The following is a 20,679-nucleotide window of genomic DNA, read 5'->3' as shown; positions in this document are numbered from 1 at the left end:
TATATATAAAAACAAAAATGTGTAAAAATGACAAAAGCACTTAACAAAACTAAACTGGAAATATAAAAATTGTATTCAGTTTTTCAAAATATTAATAAATACTATAATAGTATATAAATGATATTGTAGCCTACATATTTGATGTGTGTTTGCCCCACAGAGGCAGACAAACATTTGCTGCCACCCGGCCATCCTCCGTACTTTTGGAGCAACTCTCAGTGTGTGTCACTAAAGGAGAACCTGTCCTGTTGGTCGGGGAGACGGGCACAGGAAAGACCTCTACTGTGCAGTACCTGGCGGAAATGACAGGTAACACAACTGAACTTCACTGAGCGAGTATGTTTAACACTACATCATTGTTCACTTCCTGCTTTGTTCTACTACACTCTTACAGGACACAAACTCAGAGTGGTCAACATGAACCAACAGAGTGACACAGCTGACCTACTAGGAGGGTGAGTAGACAAGTGACAAGAATTATGGACAGTACAAAATGTGGTGGAAGCTCTCTGCGAACTTGGTTTATTGCTGACCTTGATCTTTGATGATTGAAGGTATAAACCAGTGGACCATAAGATCATCCTGTTTCCCCTGCGGGAAGCATTTGAGGACCTCTTTTCCCAGACATACTCACGGAAACAGAACCTGCCGTTCCTGGGGCATGTCCAAACCTGCTTCAGAGGCAAACGCTGGCAGGACCTTCTGAAGCTCATGGACCATGTCTGCAAATCAGCACTAATCAAGGAACTGCATGATAAACCCAATGGTAATACTGAAGTTTCAAATCAATTACATCACTCTTTCTTTAAGTAATTTTTTAAGTTTCAAATTTCTTTGTGTACAACTTTCATTAATGAGGTTAATAAAACCTTTTGAGATTGTACTACATGTTTTTCAGTGATCTTTTTCTCTTTTTTTTCCTCATAGCTGCCTTGCTGCAGGAGCAGTGGGAGGCTTTGGCTCTCAGACTCAGTCAGACACAGGAACAGATTCGAGCCTGTGAATCTGCTTTGGTCTTTGCATTTGTGGAGGTAATTGTCCCTCCCTCTTCTCCCCTCCTTTCTCTTCTGTTTCTTGTAATCTCCTGTGTGTTGTGACTGACTGTATGTCTGCACAGGGGACTTTAGCCCAGGCTGTGAAGAAAGGTGAATGGATCCTGCTAGATGAGATTAATCTGGCTGCTGCAGAGACGCTGGAGTGTCTGAGTGGATTGCTGGAGGGCAGTGCCGGGTCACTGGTGCTGCTGGATAGAGGCGATACTGGTGAGTCCAACACAAAGTGGCTTTTTGACAGAGGTATAGTGGGTAAATATGTGCCCTAGTAGTACTTTACTTTTCCTCAGGCTGCTTCTTTAGGCTGACTGTAGTAAGGGTATTCCTGAAACACTTTGGATAAAATCCATTAGAGAGAGAAAATTCAGCTAGTTGTAAGTCACTGAGTGGGAAATAGTCTAGTTGTACACTACTGTTTGGGGTCGGTATGAATTTTTTTTTTTTTATGTTTTTGAAAGAAATCTCTTATGCTCACCAAGACTAAATTTTATGTGTGGAAGCAATGATACCATGCTATGATTTTTTTCATGATTCTTTGATTAATAGACAGACAGTTCAAAAGAACTGCATTTATTATTTGTGTTTATTAATTGGTGTAACATTTTTGAATGGCAATACATTAGAAATTTGCAAGTGCGCTTGATGCTAAATTACTGTTTATTACCAAATGTGTTGCAGTTGTTTAGTAGTTTATAAGTGTTTCATTTTCTGAGGTAATTTATTCTGTTTTCATGATGTCATTCTGTGTAGAGCCTCTAGTTCGTCATCCAGACTTCCGCCTGTTTGCCTGCATGAATCCAGCCACTGATGTAGGCAAGAGGAACCTGCCACTAGGCATTAGGAACAGGTGAGAGGGGCTTGGACTCCTAATAAATATCTAGCATATTTGTTTGAAGATGTCATATGTAATACACTGAAATGTATACATTCTTCTGTATGTACATTCACTGTATATATTTATATGAAGTTAATGTATTTGTGTTTATGTATTAGATTTACAGAGTTGTATATAGAGGAGCTGGAGAGTGAGAGTGATTTACGAACCCTGGTCTCAGACTACCTCAAAGGCCTTAACCTGACCAGAGGCATCATCCATGGAATCATCAGGTTTGTGCACAGTTCTTCAGTAGGTCTCCATTGCCATCCATATAACAGCAAACTGACTTGCCTTACTAAAACACAGTTTTTTGCATTTTGATCCATAGAAGATTACTGGTAGCCAATAGCACATCCATTATAAAACAAATCAGCATTTCTTGATAATATTAATGATGTTTCAAATGTTAGGTGTGACATGGCTTGTTTTTACTTAACAAATATGTTTTTTATACTAAGCAATGTAGATACGCAACTTACAGAGTTCATCCCTCATGTTCATCCCTTTGGTCAGGTGCTGTACTAAAAGATAATTGTGATGTTCCTCTATATAATTTCTTTAAAAAAAAAATCTTCCCTGCTTTTTCCCCCAGTTTTTATTTGGCTGTTCGTAAGGAGGCTAACACTCGGCTAGTGGACGGTACGGGTCACAAGCCTCATTACAGCTTGCGTACTCTGTGCCGAGCTCTGAAGTATGTGGCCTCTGACCCCTGCTACAACATCCAACGCTCCCTCTATGAGGTAATATATTTGTCCTCCTCATCGTTTCTGCCTGAATTGTTAAGAACACTCCACTATTTTTGAAAATAGGCTCATTTTCCAACTCCCCTAGAGTTAAACAGTTGAGTTTTACCGTTTTCGAATCCATTCAGCCGATCTCCGGGTCTGGCGGTAGCACTTTTAGCTGTAGCTTAGCATAGATCATTGAATCTGATTAGACCGTTAGCATCTCGCTCAAAAATGACCACAAAGAGTTTCTATATTTTTCCTATTTAAAACTTGACTCTTCTGTAGTTACATCGTGTACTAAGACCGACGGAAAATGAAAAGTTGCGATTTTCTAGGCTGATATGGCTAGGAACTATACTCTCATTCCGGCGTAATAATCAAGGAACTTTGCTGCCGTACCATGGGTGCAGCAGGCGCAATGATATTACGCAGCGCCTACAGAAATACAGAAGAGTCAAGTTTTAAATAGGAAAAATATAGAAACTCTTTGTGGTCATTTTTGAGTGAGACGCTAATGGTCTAATCAGATTCAATTATCTATGCTAAGCTACAGCTAAAAGTGCTACCGCCAGACCCGGAGATCGGCTGAATGGATTCGAAAACGGTAAAACTCAACTGTTTAACTCTAGGGGAGCTGGAAAATGAGCCTATTTTCAAAAATAGTGGAGTGTTCCTTTAATGTTTTGAGAGTCTATCAGATAGTGAGTTGTGTATGTTGCAGTAAGTGTGTTACATGATGGCAATATTGAAATAAAATTTTTCTGTTCATGTAAAGACAAATGAACTTGACTTTCCCTGGGAATGGATCTTTCACACTGTACCTACTGTAAAAGTGCGCAGCATGATAAAACAAACCAGCTACATTGTCCTGCTACATCATTATGAATAATGGTGTCTTTACTGCACCATGTGCAATCTAGACAGCTTGATTGATTATAATGAAAGCAATCTAGTTTTGTCACATCACAACATGCTGCTCTTCTACGATGTAGATTGGATGTCAAAGACCCATCGGCACTGCATTTTCCACAGTATATTTTGCATCATACAGTATTCAATGACAACTACTCAACCAATCAAACTGTACACAGTACACTGTATGTTGGAGTTTATTTACTAATATCAGTATCTATCCATTCATATGGGTTTCCAGCTTCTGCAGGTCAAAAACTTATTTTTGTATAAGTTAATATAATAACCTAATTAAAAAAACAGGTTAGGTGTTGTTACATTAGATGGTGGGTTTCTTCAGTCTTCAACAGTGTCATTAAATTTAAATTCACGTTTGTTGTCATTATTGAAAGTAAGTTGCATTTTTTTTTTCGTTAGTTGTTTTTACATTAATTTAGTTAATTTTGAGTAACCAGGTTTTAAGCTTTGTTATACAGTTTCTTTCCTCATCACTAGTTGCCGCTCACCATTGACCAGCTTTATTTATTATAGTTAATGCAAGTTTTAGACCAATCATATGATAAATTGTTCAAGATTTGTTTGTGTTGGGCATGAATAGTCATTAAAATCGAAAAAATTTATATTTTGACTTCGGGTAATATAAAGTTTTTTTTATAGCTCATCAGGACACTCTACTGGTCTGCATGGGACCTTGGACAAATGCCCAGTATTTATATATATATATATATATATATATATATATATATATATACTCAATGTGAATTGTGTAAAGAAAATGAAAACAAGTAAAGTACATTTATGTAGATGTTTAATATCTTCTGCAGGGTTTCTGTCTGAGTTTTCTCACTCAGCTGGATCGCAGCTCTCATCCCGTTGTGCAGAAACTGGTGTGTCAGTACATACTAGGAGGAAATGTGAAATGTCTGAAACAGGTAATCAGTTCAGAGCTACAGTGAGACACTTTGATCCATCCTAATGTTTGTCTGAAGGGATAGACTGTAGATGTGCTTTGTGTGAAAATGATCCTGTGCTCTCTCTTCAGCCAATCCCTCAGCCAAAGGACCGCTTGTGTGTGCGGATAGAGGAGTACTGGCTGAGTCGGGGTGACATGGAACTTACTGTAGACCCCAGTTACATCCTCACGCCCTCCGTCAAGCTCAACCTGAAAGATCTGGCACGGGTAGTGTCCGCCGGGTAGGAAAACTCACCCTAATATGTCCCTTGTGACATTCTGTTGATCAATCCCACTATCAATATATATTACATATGAAGCATCTCTCTTCATTTGTGGGAGGGTTCGTAACTGTTGTAAGAGATGTGATTCGCTTTTAGTTCTTTGGGTAGTAATTATGATAACGGCTGAGTTGTTTTGCTGTTTTGGTGCCATATGTCTGGGACAGTTCAGATCTAGTGATCAATTGATTTCTCTATCTATGTAGAGGTGACTTTGGGACTTTATGGGCATCAACCTTTTCACATCAGATTACATGATCTTCAGTAGCCTTTTTCTCCACACTTCTATCTATCTATCTATCTATCTATCTATCTATCTATCTAATCTCTATATTGCTCATAATTATTTATCTGTGTATAAGTAGTCAACAAGTACTCAACGATCTGTGTAAATAGTATTGACTCACTGTACAGTAGTTGACAACTAAAAAGTGTACTCTGAAGTTTAGGCTTCCAAAGTTATATTGTTTGTCATTTCCGAATATTGCGCGGCTAATCAGCCTAGTCAGTATATTGGTGACAGTAGTTGACAACTAAAAAGTGTACTCTGAAGTTTAGGCTTCCAAAGTTATATTGTTTGTCATTTGCGCGGCTTGCGCGGCTAATCAGCCTAGTCAGTATATTGGTGTACTACTGAGTTATGTTTTTTTGTTTTTATAAATGTACAAAAATTGTAATAAAATTGATAGATAAATAGATTAAATATAATATTAATATTAAAAATGTTTTATATAACTAGTATATCTACTATATATATATATACAGATATATATGTGTGTGTGTACTTGCCATCCTGCCATTCATCTTAGGATTTTTAATTCTTGTCATATTTATTACATACTAGGAATCATTTTACATAATTTTTACTATTTTGTCTACACAAGTCTTATATACACTTGTATGTTGTTTTGGTGATTAGCATCCATCCAGTGCTCATTCAGGGGGAAACGTCTGTAGGAAAGACGAGTCTGATAAAATGGCTTTCAGCTGCCACAGGAAACCAGTGTGTGCGAATCAATAACCATGAGCACACCGATATCCAGGAGTACATTGGCTGCTACTCCTCTGATGAGCATGGCAAACTTGTCTTCAAAGAAGGTAAAAAAAGCTTTGATGCACACATTAGGATGAAAATGTAGAAGTATATGAATCTGTTATAATGCTTACGTTGCAAATTCATTAAAAGAATAATATTTTTATGTAAAAAATTATGTAATACATGAAAATGGTACTAACTGCATGTTATTATAGGCCAGGCTTAAAATGCAACAATCAGGGGGTCCTTGCTCCATCTCTCTACCCACAAATGGGGCTGAAACGGTTGAAGACTCTTGACTTATGCTTATGATATTAATGAATTTGAAGTATTTACTGCCATGTGAGGTGGTAAACAAGATCGTTGTCTCTCTTAAAGGGGTCATATGATGCGATTTAAATTTTTCCTTTCTCTTTGAAGTGTTACAAGCTCTTGGTGCATAAAGAAGATCTGTAAAGTTGCAAAGACTAAAGTCTCAAATCCAAAGAGATATTCTTTATAAAAGTTAAGAATCAACCACGCCTACCTAAAACAGCTCATTCTAACACGCCCCCACATGTCTACGTCACGATATGGGAAGATTTGCATAATGCCGCCCAAATGTTCACACAAAGAAAGAAGGCGTAACTTTTATTCTCGCTGTAGTATTGTTGCTGCCGCCATGTCGAGATTCCGTCACACGCTTGAGGTATTCGGCCAATCACAACGCACTGGATAGCTGGCCAATCACAGCACACCTCGCTTTTCAGACCGATGAGCTTTGTAAAAATCGACATGTTTCAGAAAGGCGGGGGCATAGAGGAGAAACAATAATGTACAGATGTGGAAAATAATGTGTTTTTTGAACCTTAAACCGCATAAACACATTTCATTACACCAAATACACAAATTAATGTTCTTTTTAGCAACATCATATGACCCCTTTAATGTATAGTTCAGTGTTCGATTGACCTTATGTTTATGTCATGTTTTCATGTAAACAATGTTTTTTTCCCCCCTGAAGGCGTGCTGATCGATGCCATGCGGAAAGGTTATTGGATCATTCTAGATGAATTGAATCTTGCCCCCACTGATGTCCTCGAGGCTCTGAATAGATTGCTGGATGACAACCGGGAGCTCTTCATCGCCGAGACACAGGAAGTGGTCAAAGCCCACCCCAGATTCATGCTCTTTGCCACCCAGAATCCTCCTGGGCTTTATGGGGGCAGAAAGGTCTGTTCAATACATTTTTAATAACTACCACCTGTTTTTCAAGCAGCCTTGCCTTCTTGACCTTTTATAGCTGTAATCTGCAACAATAATGCGGGAACTAATTGGGAGGTGCTGATGTGCTGGTTCTGACATTACTGCTCGGGAAGGCCTCATGAATATTAATGCACTAAATTAATTAAATCTAAACATCCTGTAGGGTCTGAGCCATGTGTCTTTCATTTTGTGCAGGTTTTGTCTCGAGCGTTTAGGAACCGTTTTGTGGAGCTGCATTTTGATGAGCTGCCCAGTGCAGAGCTTGAGGACATTCTCCATCAGCGCTGCAGTTTGCCCCCATCCTATTGCTCCAAACTCATCAAAGTCATGCAGAACTTGCAGGTGTGCATCTCATTTTGTTACATCAGTTTATGAGAATGAAGTTTGAGAAGTTTGTGATTATATTTTTTGATATGGTTGTATTTGTGTCAGTCCTTACGTAGAGGATCCAGTGTGTTTGCTGGGAAACATGGGTACATTACCCTACGGGACCTGTTCCGCTGGGCTGAACGCTATAGGCTGGAGGAGCAGAATGATACCTCGCGTGATTGGCTACAACATCTGGCTGATGACGGTAACGTCCAGTGACAAACTTTTGACCCCTATGGAGTAAAAATATATATAATATGTCCACTACAGTTCAAAGCAGGGATTAAAGTTCCGTCGCTACGTTGGATTTCCGTCAGTTGATTTAGTTTCATTTTTAGCGTATAATTTCAGTTATTTGAATCATATTTCTGTATTCAAAATTTTATATTTAAAACATTAATCTCCACATGAATTTCTGAATTTAATTGCACTCATGCCACCTCTGAGCCTCATTAAACGTCTGAAAATGTACCTACAAGCCACTTTTGTGTTCTTCTGTGCCACCACTGTAGTACATATTAATTTATTAATACTAATTTCATATGATTGGTAACTTATTTGTCTTATTCTACATATTGTTTTAAATATAAATTTTAAAAAGATTATAAACATACATTTTTGAATTTGACATAGATGAAAATGATGCCATTACAAAGGTAAAAAGAAAATACTGAATCATTCATTCAATTGATTCGTTCGAACGGCTGATTCATTCAGGAATGAAGCAAGTGACTGTCTTTATGAACTGACGGAAATCCGTCGTAGCGACGGAATTTTAATCCCTGTCAAAGGTTTGGTGTCTGTAAGATATTTTAAATGTTTATCTCATGTCTCTTATGTGCACCAAGGCTGCATTTATTTAGTAGTAAAACAGTAATATTGTGAAATAATATTATTAAAATTAAAAATAACTTTTTTCTTTTAAATTTTTTTAAATGTAATTTATTCCTATGATGGCAAAACTGAATTTTCAGCAGCCATTACTCCAGTCATCAGTGTCACATGATCCTTCAGAAATAATTTTTGAAATATAAATATAAATATAATATAAAAATTAGAAATTTTCATTAACAGTGTAGAAGTCTGTACTGCTACTTTTGATCAATTAGTGCCTCCTTGCTGAATGAAAGGCATTAATTGAGCAATGAAAAGTATTAATTTCCTACAACACAAATTTTACTGACCCCAAATTTTTTATTTAATATTTCAAGATTTCAAAATGTAATAATCATTGTTTTCACTCTTTCAGGCTACATGCTGTTGGCCGGTCGTGTCAGGAAGCCAGAGGAAGCGCTAACCATCCAGAACATTTTGGAGAAGCACTTTAAAAGGACTGTGAACCTAGATGCTCTTTTCTCTGAAGCTCAGGTCACCTCTCAGTTCAGTGAGTTTATAAGCACAAACACAGTTTGACCACAGAGGCACACTGCATTCTGACATCAGGTCGATGACTTTCAATTACTAATGTTGTTCTCACTGGTTGTTCCATTGCATTATCACATAAACAAATACCAGTAGTACTGCACAGTCTAATGACAATCCCTTAATAAGGCATCTTAGCAACCCTCACTTCCAGCGTGTTCTTATACAGTTGTTTAGTGTTAGTTTATCGATTGTATCTTCTGATGTTTATTTCCATCTATGCTGATGATGAGTTAAGATGGCAAAATATTTTCCATGATCTGTTAAATTCTTGATTCTGATGCTTATCTAAAGATCAGTTTGATTAGCTCACTTTATAACTAATGGCCAGATTGATTGTTTTGGCTGGCTCAGTTTGGTATATTGATGGTTGTTGATGGCTTGGCACTTGGCAGGCCCGTTTGTGGACAGCATTGGGGGTGTCCCTGAAGAGTTTGGTCATGTGGTGTGGACCCAGGGCATGAGAAGACTGGCTGTGCTAGTGGGACGAGCACTTCATTTTGGAGAGTCTGTCCTACTTGTCGGGGACACAGGGTAAGCTTTTATTCAATCCGTAATTAAACCTCAGTGAGATGGTTCGAAAATCTGACCTACGGCTATGTTGTAGTAGATAATTGCAAATAAAAGTGAAAGCTTCTTTATTGTAGTTGTTTTAATCACATCTAGATGGTTATATTAGAAATACTTTCTAAACATGTTTTAAGAAGTGATGTCATGTTAATTTTAAAGACCTAATGAAACTGAAATGAGAGTTTTGTGGCTTATAGTCCATGTCTGTTTCCTTTGACAGATCGAAAAGTTAACAAAATGTAATTTATCAGATTATCGGTGTGATTTTTTTTCCAAATATTGTTGTAAATGTGGGGGACAAATATTGACAATGTGGGGGCCTTACAGGGAAGAAAAAAAAAAGTTGAGAACTACTGCTTTAATACCACCTGCCATCTAGCAATATCAAATAGAAACACCTGTTTCAATCAAAAAAATTTCAGCAAATATGCCTTTAAAACCTTTAATAGCTTAAATATTAATCAGATAAAAGAAGCTCGAATGGTTTACAAGTTCCTCTCCTTTACTGCAGCTGTGGTAAAACCACCATCTGCCAGTTGTTTGCTGCATTAGCCGGTCAGAAGTTCTTCTCCATGAACTGCCACTTGCATATGGAGACGTCTGACTTTCTGGGTGGCCTTCGACCTGTTCGTCACACGGGAACCCAACAGGTAATATTCATATTTATAAGATTATTGAGTTGAAAAAAACTCTCAATTTCAGTCCTAAAATCAGACTGCCACCAGCTTATAGCTTATTCATCAATGCTGTTTTTGATTTGACATGAATGTATTACGTTTCAGGCTGATGCGGAGGACGGCCGTCTGTTTGAATGGCATGATGGACCACTGGTCCTGGCGATGAAACAGGACGGCGTGTTTCTAATGGATGAGATCTCGCTGGCAGATGACTCTGTGCTGGAGAGACTCAACAGGTGGGATTTTACGCTCAGTGTCCTCACATTGACAGCTCATTAACAGAGTGTTTAAATTGTACTTTAAAAAGTTTTCAATTCAGTTTTGCTTGGAAAATTCAAAAACAGGCCTGAAACTACTTCTTTGTTTTGTTTTTAGGTAAAATTAATTGAAATTGTGCCCCAAATGTGCAACTCCTGAGTCACATCAGGACAATGCGAATCACTTAAGTATCAGTGATATTGGCACATCTGATGTTTAAAGTGATTATGTGACTGTCTGTGTGTCCTGTACAGCGTGTTGGAGACTGAAAAATCTTTGGTGCTGGCAGAAAAAGGCAGTGGAGATGATGAAGATGTTGAGCTGATCATTGCCGGGAAGAAGTTTCGGCTTGTCGCCACCATGAACCCTGGAGGGGATTTTGGAAAGAAAGAGGTCAGTACATGGACAATTAGCATGGATGAGGAACATTATGTTGAGGTTATTAGATATTTTCTAAAGATTATTATTAATAGTGAAATAAGTGGATTGTGTTTGCATGGATGAAACAAACAACCAGTGGCCCTCGTGTGTTTGCATATGTACAGCTGTCTCCAGCACTCAGGAACAGGTTCACAGAGATTTGGTGCCACCAGAGCAACAGTTGTAATGATCTAATGCAGATCATTCAGCACAATCTACGGCCTGGACTCTCTCTGGACCAGCATGACCACCAAGGTGAGTCACTCTGCACAGAGCAATCAATTCCCAAAAGCTTTATTTCAAACCCTTTGAAATACTCGAATCTGATTAGTCAATTGCTGGATTCTACAGTCAAACAGCTTTGTTAAATTACCACTAAATTAAATAGATGTTTATTGTCCCTGGCAATCAATCTCCTACACTGTTCTAGTGTCATCATTGGTAGGGATGTAACGATTAACCGCGAGCCGGTTGAAAATCGATTTAAATATGTGACGATTCAAATCGGTTGAGATGCTAAACAAATCGCGATTCAATTAGGGGTAGGATTTTATATGAATTTATGTCTGAGGGGAACTAGAAAAGTTTAGATGGTATTTTTTCTTTTCCTCTTGCCTCTGTATAATGCATATTAAAGTTCTTAAGTGCAGCTTTAAGCGCCACCTGCTGGCAGAGAGTGAATCTGCGTCTCATTCAGCTCGTCTGCTGTTTCAGTCTCATGCAGATATTTTTTATGCATAGTTTCACAAAACTGAAGTCAAACCATTCTGTTTTTGCTTCAAATTTCGAAATTATACAATGTAATTTAGATTAAAAACTGCTCATGTTGCATGTATGCAGCATCTTTGTTTGGATCATGAATAAAATGCAGTGGTTGCCTCTAATTTTAAATGGAAAGAGCACAGACAAAGCCTTAGTTTGTTTATATGAAGAGATTTATTTTATTTGTGTTACTTATTTATTTGATTTGGGGCTTGTTTTAAAATTTCTATTGAGTTTTGTTATTTACATTTACATTATATTTAAATTTTGTTATTTAGCAAATGCTTTTATCCAAAGCGACTAAAAAATTAATAATATAAAAACACTCTTTTATTATAATTTGTCTTAAATCTCATTTTGTAAAAAAAAAAAAAAAAAAAACGTGAATCAAATCGTGAGTTGAGTGAATTGTTACATCCCTAATCATTGCCCTTCCTCTCTTCCCGTCCTAGGTAAAGACATAGCAGAGCTCATGTTGGACTTCATCGACTGGCTGACCAATCAGGAGTTTGGCCGACAGTGTATTCTAAGCGTGCGAGACATTCTGTCATGGGTGAACTTCATGAACACAGTATGTGAGTGGGATGAGGACAGCTTCATGACAATGGGGGAGCTGGAGGAGGAGGAGCCAGAATGGGACCTGCGATTGGACACCGTAACAGCTTTTATTCATGCTGCATGCCTTGTGTATGTGGATGGAATCGGCTCAGGTGAGAGAAGAGCGAGCACAAACTGCCTTTTTCATGTTTTGGTACCCATTTACCACCAAGAGGAGTAAGATACACTACCGTTTAAAAGTTTGGGGTCAGTAAGATTTTCAAGAAACATTATCCATTTTTATCAATGTTGAAAACCATTTTGCTGCTTAATATTTTTGTGGAAACCATGATATATTTTTCTGTTTTTCACAATTCTTTGATAAATAGAAAGCTTAAAAAAAGCATTTATTTGAAAAAGAAATCTTGTGTAACATTACATTATGCATGCCTTTTGATCAATTTAGTGCATGCTTGTTGACTAGAAGTATTAAATTCTTTTAAAAAGAAGGGAAACCTACTGACCCCAATCCTTTGAACAGTAGTTTATGTATTTCATTTTACAGATCTAATATCCCTTACTAGGGGTGGGCGATATGACCAAAATCTTATATCACGATACGAGTCATTTTATTTCACGATTTTCTCTCAATGTTGTTGATTAACATGAATGACAGACCGACAGATCAGAGATAATATACTGTTTGTTACACATGTGTTTCTTTCTCAGCTGTTTACTTTCACTTAAGGCCTAAATGATGTGTTTACGAGGATACTTTTGACACATATAAGTATGTGTGTTCAACTGTCCAAGGCCAATAAAGAGGCAAAATTACTCCCGCGCTCTATGAGCAGCGGATTCATGAGCACGGCCTGCACATGTCTCTCAGACAGCGCTCAGAAACAGTCTCACAGAAAGTGCTCATATAGCGCTGTTGTTTGTGTTTCAACGGCTTAAAATCACTTGTTTTTAAACCGCAATGCTTAAAAACTTGTGCAAACGATACGTTTTCGTGACCACGGCGCACAGCAACGTGACGTGAGCGCATAACCGCCATAAAGACAATAATTCAAGATCTCTACCGGTTGACAGATTTCTACCAGTTAATCGTGTCTACCGGTATATTGCCCACCACTATCCCTTACCATACTACTTAGGAAAACCTAAATCCTTCTTAATGGCCTTATTATTTTTCTTTGTGGAACTAGGAACCACAGTGTCGGCAGCAGAGAATGCCCTTGTGGCACGGAAATTGAGTATGGAATACCTGGAGAAGAGACTGAGCAGAATTACAGAGCTAGATGAGGAGATGCAGGACACGCTCCGAGTCTACGACACTAGTGTCCCCCGAGAGCCCCAGTGGGGTGAAGACTTCTTTGGCATTGACCCCTTCTACATTGCTGCAGGTGAGGAATCTACCAAAATATAAAAGTACATATATTAAAGCTGGGTGTTCTGTTGTTATCAAATCATTTCTCAGATAGGACTTTTGGGTTCTGTTTGCTACATATAGTCTGATCTACCCACAGGTCCTGAGAGTGAGGGCAGGAGTCTATCGGACTATACTTTGAGTGCGGGCACCACTGCAGTTAATGCTCAGAGGATACTACGGGCACTGAAGCTTCAGAGACCAATACTTCTCGAGGGCTCACCTGGAGTGGGCAAAACCAGCCTGGTTGCTGCCCTTGCCAAGGCCTCTGGGAACCATCTTGTCAGGATCAACCTATCTGAACAAACTGTATGTCAGTTTTGTTTTTAGCATTGCTTTGTATAACACAATCTAATTGATATTTGATAACCAATCAGAGGTGCGTCGATCCGATACTCAGTATCGCTATCGGCTCCGATACTGCCATTTTCTGCCAGATCGGGTATCGGTTAGATGAGACCGATCCAAATCCAATATTGTATGTATACTATTCTGTTATTGTTAAGCCCTACGAAAGGCATAAAAACATTATAAAGCACCATGAAGTTTTCGTGCACTATATTCTAAGTGTTCTGAAGCCGGCCCATAGTTTAATGTGAGGTTCAGATGAATATTTAAGTCGTTAAATTCAAGTTTGTGTAAACTCTTCTCTCTACTGCGGCTGTCAGTCATCCTCCACTCATTATGACAGTCAAGACGATAAAACTCTCTCCAAGATGATTCAGTGCTCCTATTATTATACTTGACCTGTAGATAAAGATCAATGGTTTTGCATAAAAGGACTTTATCATAAAAGGTCTTTATCTTGCTGGAGTTTAGTGCCGTTTCTAAATCATGTTACTTTCTACTGGGTGTCTGTTAGATCACAACACTGGAGTAGTAACTGAAACCTTTTTTGACAGGTGAAAAAAAGGCATCAATGTTATATAAATCTCCAGGGGATACTATATATTATTTCAAAGAGTGTTTTTAATTCATTGTGCTGTTTTGTCCTCTTTGCACAGGATGTAACGGATCTGTTTGGGACAGACCTGCCGGTGGAAGGTGGGAAAGGAGGGGAGTTTGTGTGGCGTGATGGTCCTCTCCTTGCTGGGCTGAAGGCTGGACGTTGGATCGTCCTGGATGAGGTGTGGATAAATAGAAATGTGTTTTGGTCTTAGTTAATAATTAAGAAATTATAACTCTAAAATATCTTTCTGTTAAATCTGTGTTTATATTAGTTGAGTAGCTGTAATGATTGTTGTTTTTTTCTTCGTCTTCGTCATCTCTACAGCTAAATCTGGCCTCCCAGTCAGTGCTAGAAGGTCTGAACGCTTGCTTTGACCATCGTGCTGAAATCTACATCCCTGAGCTGGGCATGAGCTTCCACGTTCAGCATGAGAAGACCAAGATCTTCGGCTGCCAAAACCCATTCACACAGGGAGGAGGACGCAGAGGCCTTCCCAGGTCCTTCCTTAACAGATTCACTCAGGTAAAATTATTTTCTGTATGATTTTCAAATGATTTTCTGTATGTTTTCTCAAAATACACATTTGATATGGATCTGGATTCTGTATTTTCCTCATTCAGGTTTATGTGGATGTGCTAACCAATGAAGACATGCAGTTCATTGGTGACTCCATCTTTCCCAACATTGACAATGTGATCATTTCAAAAATGGTGCAGTTTAGTAACCGGGTAAGTGGACGAAGCTTAATTTCACTGGTATTCTTCTGTTGTTCTTTTAATTGACATTTGAACATCTCCCCTTGTATCTTGATTTCTTGTTTCTTAAGCTTGTCCAAGAAGTGACGGTTGAGAGGAAATGGGGCCAGAGAGGAGGACCATGGGAGTTTAATCTCCGTGACCTGTTCCGTTGGTGTCAGCTGATGCAGACAGACCAATCACCAGGCTTCTTCAACCCTGGGCAACATGTTGGACTTGTGTATGCAGACCGCATGAGGACTGAGGCAGACAAGGCTCAGGTAGCCATGCTAATTTAAATAGCATTTAGCATTCATTATTAGGATACATGAAGATACAGCTGTTGATCAATAATAAATGTTCTATCCTCAGGTGTTAGCAGTGTTTAGGAAGGTGTTTGGAGAAGACTTTGAACCTTACATGGGCTCCAGGCAGTTCCATATCACCCCTTTGAGCCTGCAGGTCAATACAATACAATACAATACAATACAATGTAATATAATATAATATAATATCATATCATATCATATAAATTGTCTTAATTTTTTTTATTGGATTTTAATCTATTTTTATTTTAATCCTTGATCATATATAATATAATGTAATATAATATAATTAATAGAGGCAATGATAAAAAAAATAGTAGTCACAAAAAGGTACAGATTAAGGATTAAAATAAAAAAATATATAATAATAATCAAATTAATCATATCATATTTTTAATGGTTTTAATCCTTTTTTATTTTAATCCTTAATCTGTAATAATTGATCTATAATAAAAGTCTTTGGTATTCGAAAATATTTCTTTCTCTCTTTCACACACATGTAGTTGGGTTACTCAGTCCTGCAGCGTAGTGGAGGGGCACCTATTGCTCTGGACCCTCCTTTGTCGATTACCCATCATTCTTTGCGTCCTCTGGAGGCTCTGATGAAATGTGTGGAGATGGGGTGGATGGTCATACTGGTGGGTCCCACTGCGAGTGGAAAGAGCAGTCTAGTGCATCTGCTTGCACTGTTAACAGGACACAGACTGAGGGTCATGGCCATGAACAGCGCCATGGACACAACGGAGCTGCTGGGTGGTTTTGAGCAGGTCAGTTGGAAATGAGAGGCAAGCTGATTATTTCTTTAATTTGGTGGTGTCATTAACCTGGTTATTGTTTTTAGGTGGACATCATACGGCCGTGGCAGCAGGTCTTGGAGAGCATGGACTATGTGGTTGCCATGGTGACCAGACGAGGCCTGATGTCATTGGATGGGGCGGTGCAGGACACTGAGTTTCTGTTGAGCACGTGGAGCACTTTCCGCCGCTGGCTGAGAGAGGAGGGTCTGGATACCACAGAGGGCATGGTTACATTTGAGGCTTTAAACAAACTGGAGGTCATTATTGTTCTGCTACACAAACTCAACCTTAAACTCAAGGTCTTAACAGGTAAGGGCACTACACCACATCAGACTGAGTATATGCCTTCTATATGCCTTTCAAACTTTTGGTTTTCTGAGACATTTGGATTTGAATTTGAGTTAGAATGAGTAGAAAATCATCAATATGAATGAGTTGAAAATTGCTTTTAATATATTTATTTTTAGTATTAAATAATAAATGTAAAAATAACATTTAAAATATTAAAATAAATAAAAAATATTTAATTATTACTGGAAATCAGAAATGTAAAATTATGTTATGAAAATATAAAATAAATGTAAATTTATTAAAAAATAAATCTTTACTTTGAGCCTTGTAATCCATTTAAAAGAGTTTGAGTGTTATATAATCTCTGATTGTCTACTGCAGACATGTCAAAGCTGCAGATGGACTTCACTCTACTGAAGGAGCGTTTGGCTCAGATGCAGGACGGCTGGACTCATGGTGGCTTTGAGTGGCTGGATGGGACATTAGTCCAGGCGCTGCAGGCTGGAGACTGGTTGCTCATGGACAACGTCAACTTCTGCAGGTCAGATGTTTTTAAACGTGTTTTTTAAAATGCTCAAGATGCTTAAACACCCCTTTTAAGTCTCTTAGTAGATTTGTAGAGATGCACATTTTAATAAAGAAAAATGACTGTCTGTGTTTTAATGAATTAGTTGAGTAAATGATTCAAGGATACATTTCTAACACAAAAAGTCACTCACTTGTAGCCTACCAATTGAAATAACATTCTTATCAACACTCATTACTGAAAAATAAAACATGGGTGTTTTTTTTTTTTTAAATGGGCATGAAATATTGTTTTTGTGTTTCAATTTTTAATTTAAGAATTTTATTTAGAGCGATACAAGACATGAAACTAGCACAGTGTAAGTAATGTATTCCAGGTAGACATGTAATAAAATAACTCAACCCTTTCAGATGAAGTTTCCTAAATTAACTATTCGTGTTACAGCCCTTCAGTGTTGGATCGACTAAACGCCCTTCTGGAGCCTGGCGGGGCATTAACCATTAATGAACGTGGAATCATTGATGGAACCATACCCACCATTACCCCCCACCCTAACTTCAGGTACAATCACAGCCTAAACTGTTTCAAACCTAATGTGAATGCTCACTGCTTTTGCTCAATCCTATTTCACTTTGTGTTTTTCAGGTTGTTCCTCACCATGGATCCCACACATGGGGAAATCTCTCGAGCTATGAGAAACCGCGGTGTTGAAATCTACATCCCTGGCGAACATGAGGGCGTGTGCTGGGACACTGTAGATCTAAAGATGGTGTTACACACCTTGGGTGTGACGGGAGACTGCGTGTGCGACCTGCTTATCTCCATTCATTCAGAAATCAAGAACACCATATGGGGTGAGATATGTGGATCAAAAACCTTTTGTTATTAGTTTGTCATTGTTTTTACTTAATGTTATTGTTTCATTTATATTTGAGGTTAGAGCAGTGTTATTTTATCATCAAGATTGTATACTGTTATATACTATACTATTATAGTTTTTTTTTTTTATATTTTGAATTAGTATTTATTTTTATATTTTAAAAATGTTTATATTTTTTATTAGTTACTTATTTGTATGTCTATTTTTTTTTTTTTTTAATAAATTTTTAAGTTTTTAAAGTAATTTTAAAGTTATTTTAGTATATCAAGTTAAGCAAAATTAAAATGAGAAGTTTTTTGTAGTTTATTTCAGTTAACATTTAATTTATTTCAAGTAAGGAAACATTTTTATGGTTTTAGTTTACTATAAAAACCCTGGTTACGACTTTTAGAGATGTTTTAATGGATATTCTCTCTTAAATGTCCTCTAGACTCACCTGCATCATCCATGTCATCTCTGCTCCATGCTGCGTCTCATTTATCTGGTCAGCTCCAGAGAGGTGTTGATCTGCCCAGTGCCCTTCTACAGGCCTGTGGAGAAGCTTATGCTTTCTGTCAGCGCACCACTGCTAACCAGCAGGTACATGGATGTTTTTCATAACCCATGACAACCTAAAATATATGATGCCATAAAATTGACACATCAACCTCACCTCTCACTTCCTGTCTCAGCTGGCTCAGGAAGTCATTGAGAGGCAGTTGGCAGTGCTGGACTCTGAGGACTGGGGCAGTGGGCTTCTGTGTGCGGGCGTGTGGCCGGACCGCATCCCCTCAGCCCTGCTGTGCCCTGAGGACTCGTGTTTCTCCAGTGTCCAGAGAGACGGACAGGTCCTCCTGTACTGCCTCAACACTCTCAGTCTATACGGAAAAAGGTCCGAATTACAGTATACATACAAATCATTTTGTATTTCATTATTGGCCACCTCATTGGTTGTTAATGAGATTCTAATATTGTTTGTGCTCATGAAAGTTATTCACATTTAAAGTTATTTAATTTCCATTTCCATTTTACTTCGATTTCCATTTTCATATTTTTTACTTCATTTTTAAAGCATTTCATAATTAAAGTTTAGTTTTGTTTTGTTTTTAGTTCAGTTTTAGTTTTTAGGTTATTTTTTTCTAGCTTCAAATTTTTTCTGTATATTTATCTATTTATTTTTATTTGAGTTGTAGTTTTTTTAGAGCTGCTGAAGTATCGTAATACTCAAAACTCTTTCTTTTCACATAATCATTTAAGCTCAAATCAGTATTTTTGTGTTTGTTTATTTGTTTATTTGATAAATGGATAATGCGCAAGTGAAACTGCAGTTAAAACTGAATCATAACAATTAATTCATTGTTAATTTATTTTGTTTTTTAACCATGAAAATTTCATTTATTAGTAATTTAGTTTAATTATTTTATTTTATTATTATTTCAGTTCGCAAAAATGTTAGCAAAAAAACTTTTTTATATTTTTGTAAACCAAAAAAATTATATAACTAGTTATATAATAATATATTATTGAGAATTATAATAATAAGCTTTTACTAATTCAGGAATCGTCCACTGAGCCTGGTTGACCTGCAGAGGGCGATGCAGAGCGGTGCTGTGCTGGATGGGCTGCAGTTTTCTGGAGGTGGAGGACTGGACGGTGGAGCTGAGAATGCACTGTGCCTCCTCCCAATAGCAGTTAAAATACTGACAGAAAGAGCTTCTCACAGTGACTGGGTCCTCAGAACCAGCTGGCTCTCCCACCTTACCAAAACTTACAAACATGCACCAGGTAGGCTGTATAGAAAAAAAAACAGCCTGATGTTGCTAAAAAGAAGATTATTTGGTGTATTTGGTGTAATGAAATGTGTTTATGCGGTTTAAGTTTCAAAAAACACATTATTTTCCACATACTGTACATTATTGTTTCTCCTCTATGCCCCGCCTTTCTGAAACGCGTAGATTTTTACAAAGCTCATCGGTCTGAAAAGCGAGGTGTGCTCTGATTGGCCAGCTATCCAGTGCGTTGTGATTGGCCGGATACCTCAAGCTTGTGACGGAAATGTTACGCCCCTTACCATACTGTGATGCCGTCTCCCGGCATGACCAGACAAAACCAATAAAACCCATTATCTTAATATTTGGGTTGAACTGTTCTGGAACAGTGTTGTAAATACAACTTAACCACTGATTTCTAGTCATGTCCTTCCAAAAGAGCTAGAGTGAGCAGAGGCCGGCGGGCTTGCGGCAACCACGTGACGACCCCGGGCTGGATTCCGCTTCGTCCACGGTGAAAGCCGATCCGGCGATCCAAAGCACGAAGTTGATGTATTTCCTCAGCGACCAACAAGGATCAGCTCTAGGCATGACGAAGCGGATATCGTCCTCTTTTGGAAGGCCAGACAAAGTAGTTTCGCTTTCACAACGAAACACACGGCAATAACAATACTTCAGCGAGAATAAAAGTTACACTTCTGTCTTTGCTTGAACATTTGGGCGGCGTTATGCAAATCTTCCCACATCGTGACGTAGAAATGTGGGGGCGTGTTAGAACGAGCCGTTTTAGGTAGGCATGGTTGACTCTTAACTTTTATAAAGAATATCTCTTTGGATTTGAGACTTTAGTCTTTGCAACTTTACAGATCTTCTTTATGCACCAAGAGCTTGTAACACTCCA

At 38.1% G+C, this 20,679-nt stretch overlaps 1 protein-coding gene across 1 annotated transcript in view; it reads left to right on the top strand.

Moving 5' to 3' along the window:
* LOC107665348 (midasin-like) overlaps positions 1–20,679 on the top strand; it is a 56,560-nt gene that overhangs the window by 7,344 nt on the left and 28,537 nt on the right. Inside the window, exons 14-49 of the mRNA XM_016456184.1 lie at positions 161–309; positions 395–455; positions 555–766; positions 928–1,031; positions 1,118–1,262; positions 1,803–1,899; positions 2,046–2,159; positions 2,522–2,669; positions 4,394–4,501; positions 4,612–4,763; positions 5,722–5,900; positions 6,842–7,050; positions 7,279–7,425; positions 7,516–7,657; positions 8,702–8,836; positions 9,270–9,408; positions 9,956–10,094; positions 10,227–10,357; positions 10,634–10,772; positions 10,925–11,054; positions 12,014–12,271; positions 13,307–13,504; positions 13,628–13,836; positions 14,532–14,654; positions 14,801–14,998; positions 15,097–15,204; positions 15,303–15,491; positions 15,583–15,672; positions 16,040–16,303; positions 16,378–16,642; positions 17,006–17,165; positions 17,595–17,711; positions 17,796–18,004; positions 18,461–18,609; positions 18,702–18,901; positions 19,568–19,794. Of these exons, the coding sequence (XP_016311670.1) occupies positions 161–309; positions 395–455; positions 555–766; positions 928–1,031; positions 1,118–1,262; positions 1,803–1,899; positions 2,046–2,159; positions 2,522–2,669; positions 4,394–4,501; positions 4,612–4,763; positions 5,722–5,900; positions 6,842–7,050; positions 7,279–7,425; positions 7,516–7,657; positions 8,702–8,836; positions 9,270–9,408; positions 9,956–10,094; positions 10,227–10,357; positions 10,634–10,772; positions 10,925–11,054; positions 12,014–12,271; positions 13,307–13,504; positions 13,628–13,836; positions 14,532–14,654; positions 14,801–14,998; positions 15,097–15,204; positions 15,303–15,491; positions 15,583–15,672; positions 16,040–16,303; positions 16,378–16,642; positions 17,006–17,165; positions 17,595–17,711; positions 17,796–18,004; positions 18,461–18,609; positions 18,702–18,901; positions 19,568–19,794 (5,744 nt within the window). The remainder of the gene's footprint in view (positions 1–160; positions 310–394; positions 456–554; positions 767–927; positions 1,032–1,117; positions 1,263–1,802; positions 1,900–2,045; positions 2,160–2,521; positions 2,670–4,393; positions 4,502–4,611; positions 4,764–5,721; positions 5,901–6,841; positions 7,051–7,278; positions 7,426–7,515; positions 7,658–8,701; positions 8,837–9,269; positions 9,409–9,955; positions 10,095–10,226; positions 10,358–10,633; positions 10,773–10,924; positions 11,055–12,013; positions 12,272–13,306; positions 13,505–13,627; positions 13,837–14,531; positions 14,655–14,800; positions 14,999–15,096; positions 15,205–15,302; positions 15,492–15,582; positions 15,673–16,039; positions 16,304–16,377; positions 16,643–17,005; positions 17,166–17,594; positions 17,712–17,795; positions 18,005–18,460; positions 18,610–18,701; positions 18,902–19,567; positions 19,795–20,679) is intronic.

The sequence above is a fragment of the Sinocyclocheilus anshuiensis genome, unplaced genomic scaffold (genome assembly GCF_001515605.1).
Source record: "Sinocyclocheilus anshuiensis isolate Anshui unplaced genomic scaffold, SAMN03320099.WGS_v1.1 scaffold199, whole genome shotgun sequence".
NCBI lineage: Eukaryota > Metazoa > Chordata > Actinopteri > Cypriniformes > Cyprinidae > Sinocyclocheilus > Sinocyclocheilus anshuiensis.
This window is presented reverse-complemented; position numbering and strand designations above follow the sequence as displayed.